Source organism: Myotis lucifugus, unplaced genomic scaffold (assembly GCF_000147115.1).
Source record: "Myotis lucifugus unplaced genomic scaffold, Myoluc2.0 scaffold_120, whole genome shotgun sequence".
Taxonomy (NCBI): Eukaryota; Metazoa; Chordata; class Mammalia; order Chiroptera; family Vespertilionidae; genus Myotis; species Myotis lucifugus.
In genome coordinates, this window is record NW_005871168.1 from 138,549 (window position 1) to 150,434 (window position 11,886).

The 11,886-nt window shown below is 41.6% G+C and overlaps 1 protein-coding gene across 2 annotated transcripts in view; it reads right to left on the reverse strand.

Annotated features, from left to right (window-relative positions):
* Nucleotides 1-329: 329 nt before the first annotated feature.
* Nucleotides 330-11,886, reverse strand: part of RBM11 (RNA binding motif protein 11) — an 11,892-nt gene continuing 335 nt past the window's right edge. The window contains exons 2-5 of one of the 2 annotated variants that reach the window (XM_023758057.1): nt 5,275-5,437; nt 3,836-3,908; nt 2,644-2,740; nt 330-704 (exon numbers count right to left, since the gene is read on the reverse strand). In XM_023758057.1, the coding sequence (XP_023613825.1) occupies nt 417-704; nt 2,644-2,740; nt 3,836-3,908; nt 5,275-5,437 (621 nt within the window). In that variant the 3' untranslated portion in view covers nt 330-416. Of the gene's footprint in view, nt 708-2,643; nt 2,741-3,835; nt 3,909-5,274; nt 5,438-11,886 lie in introns of both variants that reach the window. The other variant, XM_006093703.3, reaches the window with a different exon arrangement.

Here is an 11,886-nt window from a genome sequence, read left to right on the forward strand (position 1 = left end):
GACGATCAGGCCAGCGGGGGCGGGGGGAGGGGCAGTTGGGGTGTGAGCAGGCCAGCAGAGTGGTTAGGGGCGATCAGGCAGGCAGGTAGGTGATTGGTTAAGAGCCAGCAGTCCCGGATTGCAAGAGGGATGTCCGACTGCTGGTTTAGGCCCGATCCCTGTGGGCCGGCAGTCGGACATTCCCCTTGGGCCTAAACCGGCAGTCGGACATTCCCCAAGGGGTTCTAGATTGGAGAGGGTGCAGGCCGGGCTGTGGGACATCCCCCCGCCGTGCACCGGGCCACTAGTTATATATATCAAAGAACATAAGAAAGCCATAACATTTGTCACTTGGTAGAATACAGGCTTTTTTTTTTTTGTCTCTTTCCTTTTAAAAGCATCAAGACCAGTGTAGATAAATTAAATTGAAGGTAATACTAATATCTTTTCTTCTTCTTACACTTTCGGAACTTTTTGCTATATTCACTTTCTCTAATGTTTTCTGTGCTACTACTATCACTATCACTAGTTTGTTTTTGCCTCTTTCGTTTATTAATTTGGTAAAAGTCAGGATCATGTGGTTGTTGGTGAGTCCATTCATAAGAGCTGGGTCCAGCCTCTAGATTTGGAACATGGTTTAGTGAAGGAGGCATAGCTGTGTTCTTAGGAAGTGGTGCTGTCATCTCACAGTAAGGAAGCTGCAGCGCTGGATTACATGCATGCCACTGCTGTGGGAAAAAAACATTCATTTATCAAAACATGACCAAAATGTTAAAAAAAGTTTACAGTTTACATGCATTATACAAATAACTACCAGAAAATCAAACTGTGTATTAGTATAAGAAAGGCCATGATTTTGTAAAGTAGAGATGTGGTAGTTTCCTTAAATAGTTAACAAAGATTCAAATAGTATACAGCTTACTACAGTACAGCCTAGTGCTGTCCTATAGAAATAAAACGCAAGCTACGTATGTAGTTTTAAATCTTCAAGTAGGCACAATAATATATATATATATATATATATAAAACAAGTGCAATAAATAATGCATTTTATTTATCTCAAAATATCCAAAATATTATCATTTCAACATGTAACCAATAAAAAATTATGAGATATTCTACTTTCTTTTTTCATACTAAGTCTTCAAAATCTGGTATACATTTTATACTTATAGTATATCTCAATTCCGATGATAAGTTTTCATAGAATATACTTGATCTAAATTTAGGTTACATAAAATGTACATCTGAGAAAGTAGATACACATACCAAAGTTCTTTCAAATATAAGTAAAAGTTTTCCAGTAACTGAATTAATAACATTTTAAATTTTATATTGGTTACAGTATAAATAACACGGTGATACAGATTTTTGGTCTCACATGTGGCTAATAGCCACCATATTGTATAGCATGGTTGTCAATAGTTATGATATACACTTCTTTCTTTTTTTGAAGTAATTTTTAACTCAAATTTCTAACTATTCAAAGTACATTAAAGATTAATAGAGATAACATGAGAGTGAGTAAGTGTATGTATATGTTTTTCTCAGATCTACCAAAGATTAAAAATGCTGGGAAAAAGATATTGACAGCTTCAGATGAGAACTGGTGTTTACGACTAGCTCACTAGAGCTAAGAAAAGTTTTTTCCAAAAGTTAAATGACCAATTTTCCTTTTTTACAAAAGTGAAAACAGCTATTTTAAAATCTGAAGCTCACATGTATGCTGGATGTTTGTAAAAACCCCACCCTGTCAATCAGAATACCTGTGTTATAGTCCCACATCTGTCAGTAACAAGTACAATCTTGGGCTTGTTGATCAATATTCTTGGACCTCAATTTTATTATGTATAAAATTATGAGCTGATAAAACAAATAATTTCCCAAGTTCCCCTTTAATAATAAAGATCATAATTAAGATTTCTAAGCCAAAACCATATTTTTGAGAGTCTTTGGAAATAATGTAGTTTATTACATTAAAAATCTTTGCCTCTAGTTAAAAAAAAATATTTTTAAATTAATCCAAGTCCAAAAGCAATATATTTGTGATTAATGTTTACATTATGTAAAAACAATTCACCAAATAAAATAATTCAATTCTAAAAAATATCTTTTAAAACAGCCATTTAAGCCCTAGCCAGTTTGGCTCAGTGGACAGAGCGTCAGCATACAGAACAAAGGATCCCGAGTTCAATTTTGATCAAGGACACATACCTTGGTTGTAAGGTACTCCCCAGCCTGGTTGGGGCTCATGCGGGAGGCAACCAATCTCTGTTTCTCTCACATGGATGCTTCTCTCTGTCTTTCTCTCTCTCTTTTACTTTCCCTAAAAATATCCTGAGGTGAGGATTAACAAACAAAACAAAATAAAACAAAACAAAACGTCACTTAAATGACAACTCTACTCAAATTTTACTCGGACCACAGTGCATCATCACTCCCATCTACTCTTCGACGGACATGCTGGCTGTTTGCTGAGGTAGGTACTATGTTCTGGACTTAAGACGACTGTATTAGAGCCCTCTGCCATTGGGGGAAAGTGTTCTGGGAAGCTGCTGACTTTGTCCCAAGATTAGATTTGAGCACTGTAAGCTCCAAATAGTTTTCATATTCTTCACAGTTTGCATCACATTATATATTGAACCAAAGGCATATCAAACTTACCATCTTCTGAAAGAAAAAATGTTCTTGAGGTAAAGCTGCATTATTAGTTGGAAAGAACTGCATGGGAAAGAAAGAACTGCCCATGGCTTCTTCATTTCTTTGGAAAGGTAAAAGAAAATAATAAAAAGTTAAAATTCCTACCCTCAAGTGTCCATTTTTCTTAAAAATAAAAACCACAGCTCTTTATAATTTAAAAAAGAGAGAGAGAGCTCCTCTAAGAGAATGTGGTTAAGAACAATTAACTGTAAATATACATACACAAATAATCAGTTAATTAGGTACAGCAGCACCTTAAGTCATATTAATAGCTACATATTGAAATCTCAATATTTAGAGTCACATTTGGCTTTTTGATAGGAAAATAGTAAGCAATGTTAATTTTATAAAGAAAAAGAACACTTAGATATGAAGACAGCAGAGCAAGTCATTAATAATTATCAAGGGTAAATTCAATATTTTACAGATATTGAACAGTCAAAAAAAGGTAGACATTTTTCTCAATTTATTTTTGAATGTATATTCACTGTTTATATAAATTATGCTCTTTCCTAAATGTACTGATGTTAACATGAACACGTATTTGCTGATTTCTTCTACACATTCATATAGTAATAAAAATTGCTAATTTAAAACTGTGGTGTGTAAAGCTTCATTTCAAAGTTTACTATTTTCTTCCATGGAGATGTTCAAAAAATTAAGTTACAAAAACTGGCTAGATCTATAGCTTGTCTTCATTAGTCTACTTGCTCCAGAGTATTGTACAATTTTAATGTTAATACTACTAATCCTTGCGACAGAAAGTATACTTTGGGAAGAGTGCAATTAACATAGGCAGGTAGAGGCAGTCAGATGAATAGGTGTATATCCCAATTGTAAGTGTTGAGAGTAGTACCACAGAAGGCTAACTGATCCATCACAATGAGGCCTTGGATGCTTAAATGATTAACAGCTATGAAAAGAACATAATGAACGGTAAAGAATATACAGATATAACTCCCTACACCACATGCTACTGAAAATAATATGACTGAAGTTAAATGAAAATATCTTGTCACTTTTCATGGTTTCAGAAAAAATGAATTCCTTAATTTTATTGTATGCCTAAATGGTAAGGTTTACAATAATCCAAAACGTTTCCTGTCACAAGAATGTATTTATTTTCTTTACCGTCATGAAAAAATATTTTAATTACCTGTAGCTGTGTGAATTGATCTTAAGACAGCTCTCAAAACTTTGATTAGTTGGTTCAGAAGAGCGAGAACTCCCTTTAAAAGAAATAGAATAACATGGTGATTACTTCATTGTATAATTTTTTTGAGTTCTAACATAAAACTATAAAAACCCTCCAAACCAAAAAGGACATAGTATTAAGTAAAATTCTATACTCATATAAGATACATGAATATGTTATTGGTCTCTCAAGTAATATTTACAGATTGTTTATATTATTATAAATGACTAAATTATAATCAGGCTTTGTCCAAAGCAATGGCTCTACAATAAAATTATATTGACATGGGACCATATAAGATACATGCTGTTTTGTTCTATACACCTGTAAACTAAAAATGGCAACTCATCAGTGTTATTTGCCTCCCATGTATACGGCATGAGTTCTTTAAACTGCACTGACAAAGCCAATGCAACCTTACACAGGATGCTAAGCAGCTGTGTAGGGAAGTGTCAGAACATGATGTCCTGGACCATTCCACCAGCTTTTATTAATTAAAAGCTGGTAGAATGGGACAGTGCTGAGAGCATGATGCAGCCAATTTTCTTTGCAAAGAAATTAACAGAATGAAATGCAAAGAGAAGCACTTTTCCTTTGCAACAAGGCATTGTTTTGTTATTCTTATTTGTTTTTGCATAGGAAGATAAATAAAAACAAACAAACAAACAAACAAACAAGAGATATATCAATAAGCCTGAATCATTTAGGGGAGAGAAGCAACGTAAGCATTGCAAGCATTGCCTCTATCAGTCCCTTCAAACATAAAAGGCCTAGAGTATTAGTAGTGTTCTCGGGATATCTAATAAAAGATGATCAGTTCTTGGCATGTGTATAGGAGAAGGCACTCAAGGCTATTCATGTCAGGAAGCTTTCTTCCACCACTATGAAGGGTCACTCTGGAGCTGGTTTTGGTCAGTTGCTCTTAAAGGGGCTTAGATCCAGGGCAATATACATAACATGATTCCTTCCCCTAGTTCCAAGGAGAAGAAGGACTGTTGCCTACTATATCTTCCAAATAGTAGGTATTTTATATCATATATTAGCAATGACAAAAGGATGAGCAAATATTTTTGCTATATAAAAGCTAGAACTGTGTGTCTCCAGTTCATTTAAATTTTGCTTAATTTATAATAGCCAATAGCAACTATCATAGATATTTGCTGGCTGATACTAAAATAGAACATTAAAAAATTTTTAATACAGAAGCAATGCAATAGGGTTGGCATGTAATTTGCAATACTAACTACTAGTAATTACATACTATTATGAATTAAACATGTGTTTTGAGAAAATTTAATAGAGACTATGGGAGCACTTTTTTGGTCTTTGCTATATAGAAAACAAAATGCTTACACTTCTGAACTCACCAACAATAATAAAACTCACTTGGATAGACCTACCAAATCGATACTGCACATTAATCGGTCTTCCATATAAACGAATTCCATTCAGCAAAGCTATGGCATAAGACACTGATTCTGGGTGTTTAAAGCAGACAAATCCAAAGGACTTCGGCTTTCCTTCTCTGTCTTTGCATATAGTCACTTTGGTTAATGGCCCAGCCTAGAAAAAACTTAAAAATTATTTTCTCATAAATCTAAAGATGTTTTTCACAAATAACTCAAGTACATTTAGTTTTAGATTTTAAAAAATCTGTTAGCAATAACAGCTTTATGTAGTTCTGCTAATAATAGATTTTCCTAACAATTAATATTACACTTCATCACACTTTCTTGGTACTTTCTGGCTCATCAAGAAACATTTACGGTGTTAAGAATAGGAAATTGCCCTAACCGGTTTGGCTCAGTGGATAGAGCGTCGGCCTGTGGACTCAAGGGTCCCAAGTTCGATTCCGGTCAAGGGCATGTACCTTGGTTGCGGGCACATCCCCAGTGGGGGGGGTGCAGGAGGCAGCTGATCGATGTTTCTCGCTCATTGATGTTTCTAACTCTCTATCCCTCTCCCTTCCTCTCTGTAAAAAATCAATGAAATATAAAAAAAATAGGAAATTATAGGTAATGGGAAATTCTAGGTAATAGGTCCAAATTTTGAAAGGAATACTATAATACCCTTCAATTAGGTTTAATAAAACAATTTAGAGAGCATTTACCAGTGTATAACTAAAAAATGAAATGACAAACCCAATGTTGGTTGAGTTATGACAAAAAACAAAACTGGTAAAAATTTATCACAGCCTAATTTTTTTCTGTAAGAAGTTTTTTCATCAAGAAATGTTTTAATATATAGTGGATTATTTATAACTAGTAGCCCGGTGCACGAAATTTGTGCACTGGGGTAGGGGGGCAGGAAAGGGGCCCCTCAGTCTGGCCTTCATGCTCTCCAATCTGAGGCCCCTCAGGGAATGTCCAACTACCTGTTTGTGCCCACACTTTTAACAGATAACAGCTCCATTGTTGTTTCTTTCTCATGCTTAAAACCATTGGAATTAGTAGATATTCAAAGTGTGTATACATTTTGGGGGGACACCCTGTATATCTCTAGTCAGCGGTGAAAGAAACCAACAGCAGATTTGGAACCCCCAGACAGGGAACCTCGCTCACTCCCCACATGTCTCCCCACTTCACTTTCGACCTTCATGGGCAGCAGGAGAATCAACGTTTTCTCTCATTAATTCGGAAAAGCATGTCCTGTCACCCACTGCCCGGCAGGAGTGCGCTAGGCCCCAAGCAAGCGAGGCTCAGTCAGGGCAGCCTTCGCTCATGGGTGCTGGCACCCAAAGTGCACATTCCTTCTCTACAGTCGCCCCGACTATCCCACTGTTTCACTGAGAGGGTGGAATTCCTCTCCGCCTCTGGGTTCTTGATCTTGAACACTGACCGAAGGCACCTCAGCGAGGGCCGCCCGCGCCCACCAGGTGTGTCTGTCTGCACCTGCTCCAGCCTCAGCACCTGCATTAACCCCCCAGAGTGATCTCGTAGCTGCACTTGCCTCCGTGGGAACAGGGCATCACCACTCCGCCCTCTCACTGTCATCTCACAGGCGCCCACTCTCAGCACCCAGAACACCCAGACACTCTCCAAAGGACGTGAGCGCATCAGAGGGGATGTGTGCACATCCTGTGGGGGTGTTAGGCATGCCGGGTTGATGGAAGTGCGGTGGAGAGGCAGGGGGAAATGTGCACGCCTTGGTTTGCAACTGTTGCAGGCGCGGGAGGGTGACAGTGTGCTGGGGGATGTTCGCATGCCAGGGGGGATGTGCACACCGGAGGCCTCTGGCTTTGCAGATCCGCAAACCCCCGTGGTGCGGCCAGGAGGATGTCAGTCTGGCCCGCCACGGTGGCTGTCCATGCGATCCTGCACCTTCTGGGCCAGGAGGTGGACCTTGCGCAGCCACTCCTGGGCGCTGATGGCCTGCAGGTGCTACTTCAGCTTAGCCTGCAGGCTCCGCTTGGCGCGCTCACAGCTGTCACCACCGCCATGTGGGGAGTACAGGCCGCCCTCCGCTGGCCTGCCTCCCCTGTCCAGAGGCTCTCTGCGCTGCTCACCTGCCCAGAGTGATGGGCTGGGCGGAAGCCAGGCGTCCTGCCCTGCCCAACCCAGGCCGATCCGCCCCTGTGCGAGCTGCTGCCCCTCCGGAAAGGGTCACGGATCCGGGTCCCGGGACCACGGACAGTCTCAAGCGTGCCCCCGCCCGCCAGGTTCACAGATCTGTGTCTTGGTCCCGTGGACAGCCTCAAGTACTGCCCCCCGCCTGGCAGGGTCACAGATCTGGGTCCCGGGACCACGGACAGCCTCAAGCACTGCCCCCCGCCCGGCAGGGTCACAGATCCGGGTCCCGGGACCATGGACAGCCTCAAGTGCTGCCCCCCGCCCACCAGGACATGAATCCGGGTCCCAGACCGCCGACAGCCTCAAGCACTCCCCGCCGCCCGCTAGGTCACGGATCTGGGTCCGGACCGTGGACAGCCTCAAGCACTGCCCCCCCTCAGCAGGGTCACAAATCCAGGTCCCGGACTGCGGACAGCCTTGTTGCTTCAGGGTGGGGGTCCCCACTGGGGTGCCTGGCCAGTCTGGGTGAGGGGATGATGGCTGTTTGCAGCTGGTTACACCCCCTTCAGGGTGGGGGTCCCCACTGGGGTGCTGGGCAAGTCTGGGTGAGGGGATGATGGCTGTTTTCAGGCTGGCGGGCAACTGAGGCTCCCAACCTCTCCTTTTTTTCTTATTCTGGGATTTATTTACCTTCTATGGCTGTCACTGGAGCTGAGAGCCGGTTTTAGCTCTGAGGCTCGGCTCCAGCTATGAGACATCCGCTGCTGAAAGCAGGGATCTGGGTTTGTTTGGGTTCTATACTTGTAACACTGTTGCGATCCTGCTGGCTGAAAGCAGGTTTCTGGGGAATGTTTACCTTCTATATTTGCAACAATGTTTCTTAGAGTTGCAGCTCAGAGGCCGGCAGCAGCAGGCGGGGAACCTTGGCTTCCTCCGTCACTGGAGCAAGCAAGCCTCCTGTTCGCTTCAGGTGCCTGGCTGCCGGCCGCCATCTTGGTTGGCAGTTAATTTGCATATCTCCCTAATTAGCCAATGGGAAGCGTTTGGGGCCACGGTCAATTTGCATCTTTCTCTTTTATTAGATAGGGTTAGTGAAAAATCAGAAAGGCTCTAAATCCAATTGGAGAATGTTATTCCGTGGTGCATTATTAAAATACTAGAGGCCCGGTGCACAAAATTTGTGCACGGGGGGGGGGGAGGTGGTCCCTCAGCCTGGCCTGCAACGAAGCCAGCGTCCCTTGCCCCGGCTTCCGGCCCGAGGCCCTCCCCTCCCCTCAATCCGCACAGCTGGGACCCCTTCCCTCCACGCTGCTGGGGCATGGACGCTGGGCTCGCGTTGCCAGGGCGACGCTGCCAGCATCCCGCCCCGGCCACTATGGGCACTGCCACCTTTGTCGCAGAGTGATGGTTAATTTACACATTACTCTTTTATTAGATAAGATCATATATGGACATATTCAATATGTGATACTGAACCTGTCATTAGAAATATGGAGTAAAAAAGTGGAGTCAAATATTATAAAACAAATAATTTTGTTAATTATACTAGTAACTAAGAAAAAGTTTGCATCACCATGGTAATGATCAGAGGAGGGAAATACATAAACAGCTAAGATTTGATAATGAAGGGCTCAAACTTTTAAATTGTACCATCATTAAAACTGATTACTTTTCTCTGTAGAGATGGATAATTGTAGTAAGAAACTGCTTTTAATCTGAATAAAAATGTTAATTATCACCTTTCAAATGATGCTGTATTTTAGGATTCAGTCTTCTTTTCATTCTCTGCTTTCTCATGAACTAGCTCGTCCTCCCTTCTGGCTTCAAGGATCACTTCATCAAAAAATCTATTTTTTTCCTACTGATTTTCTTCTTTTGTGCCTCTTTCTAAGAGACAGTCTCCTGGAGACTTCCATGTGATTGCACTTCAAACTTAACATTTTGAAACTTAATTCATTATCTTTCCCCTGGAAATCTATACTCCATTCCTTAGTTAAAAGTACAAAGATATTAAACCTTACTTTCTCACTTCAAAGGATAATCAGAAATTTGAAAGACACTAGTAAAAAGATTAATGCATAGTAATAAAACCAATTTTAATCAGTACTTTTCTACCACTGGTATTAAATATATGAAATCACAAAGGGACAGAATATCTTAAATGCTTTGAATTTTATAAATTCAAAGATATGCCAAAGCATGTTGAAAGATAAAATTCAACAAGAGATGTGCTTGTAGCAACAATCACATTAGCTTAATCTTTTTATCGAAATAAAATACATTAATAGTGTTGTAGTTGTCAAGATTTGCTAGGTTGGCTGGGTTGAAGCCTTTCTAAAAGATACCTCACTTTAGCAACTTCTCCTAGAATAGTTATTTTCAACCTTTTTCTTCTTAAGACACACATAAACTAATTACTAAAATTGTGCACACACCAAAAAATATATTTTTTACCAATCTGATAAAAAAATTGTTATAATTTTGACTCATTCACACCAGATGGCTATTGTGTTGGCTGTTGTCATTTTTTAATTTGACAATCTAAGGGGAAAGAAGTCAGTGCCCCTGACTAAATAGTCAGGCACTGTATGTTTTAAAATTCTTGTGGCAGAGGTGGAAAATCGCTGTTCTAGAATAGAAACGGACATAGGCAAAATAAAAACATATGCTTGGTTGCCTTATCGTTAGAAAAGATGAATATTTTGTTTGGGTAGACATCATAAAAAATGAGACTATAGATCCAGTCCTTACTGAGTAGAAATAACATGTGCATGGGGGCCTTCATGACTTATTCCTCCCACCCCCACTTTGTTTTTGGAGGCTCAACATAAAAAAGCCTTCTGGAGAAAAAGAATGATTAAGTTTCCCAACCCCCCTCTCTCCCTCCCTTTCCTCTCCCTTCCTTCTGTTTTTTTAGAGTGACAAGTTCTAATGATATTGGGGGGGGGGGGGGTGGGTATAACTATAGGAAAAAGACAAGTATTAGAGCAGATTTTAAAAAGCAAGTTTTAAAAGATGGCAAGTTATTGGAAGGATAAGCTTAAAAGGCTTATACTTCATATTTTTCAAATATTAAAAAGGTTTATGTCCAGGACAGGAAACTGTATTCCTGGAAGGGACTGTCTCTATCAAATTGTATCTACTAGTACAATTAACAGAGGGGAACTTTAGTTCAGAGGCAAAGGGCCTTTCAAAAACTAAATGAAGAACCCTTTTCCTGGCTGCTACTATACTTACTCATGGAAATTTAGGTTTTGCTATTGTCTCAATGGGAACTTGTCCTTATGCTGATAGGGGAACTCCCTCTTTCCTGATTTCTCTTGATGGTAGTATTAGCAGTAGTAGCAGCAGCACACAGTGAGTGCCAGGCTCAGTAGTTTTACCTGGATGCATTTATTAATCTTCACACATCATATTGGAGATACTATTTCGCCCGAGCAACAGTTCAGGAAATCGAGGCACTGATATTCAGTTACTTGCCCAAGGTCACATTGCTGACGTCAGAACTCACACTTAAAAACAAACAAACGAAAAACTTGGCTATACTATCCATCCCGCTCTTCTGTCGATTATCCCAAATCCTGGCAATTAATTTTGTCTTCCCTTTTAAAAGACCAAAGTCTACCTCTTAAACTGTATGCTTAGTACCTCACTTAGTGTTTGCCATGTAATCCTGGGTCTTTAAACGACGGAATGAACGGTTGAATGAGTATATCCCTTTCGCAAGTGAGACCCAGGTGTACAGAACAGGAATAGGTGTTTACAGGAGGCACGAGGCTCAATCCTGGAGGCAGCAGGTCTGGAATATTTCTGGGTCTTCCGGGCATCAGATAAAAGGAACCGACCAGGGAGTTAATTGGTCACAGTCATGACTTAGCTGAGCAGATCACCTCAAATCTCACTTATCAGACACCTCCACATAAAAGGGCCTGCGGATAAAGTCACGGGTGGGGAAACATTTACAGATCCCATTTCGCGGGATGTGAGGCGAGAGAACGCTATCTTATCGCCTGAAGCAGTGACAGGGCGTTGCTCTGTCCTCGCTGAGCACAGCGCAGGCCCGCAGCCTCCGCGCAGCCCTCGCCCAGGGCGGGGGCCCATCACTGCCCGGCGCGGTGTGGGGCGCACCCAGCGCCACTTTCACCCCCCGGCATCTCCACAGAGTTGTGTTTGCAGCACAGGGTCCCCTCAACGCTCCCTCCAGGGAGGCCCCGGGAGGAAACCCAAGGCTCCGCGGCCCAGTCCCTGCAGCTGGGCTCAAAGCCGGCTCCTGGGGGCCAAGCAAACATGGTCTCCCCTCTCACAGGTGCCGACTCTCACCACCAACCAGATGGCACCGCTTCACCTTGGCCAGCTGCCTCCTCCTCTTCCTCCTGGCCCCTTGAACCATGGGCTGCAACGGGGCTATAACTCAGACTGGGATCGCGAAATCCGCGGGCCTTTTCGGATCTCTTTCCGCTTCTCCTCTTTTTTCCGACGTTTCTCCTCTTCTCTCAGGGCCTT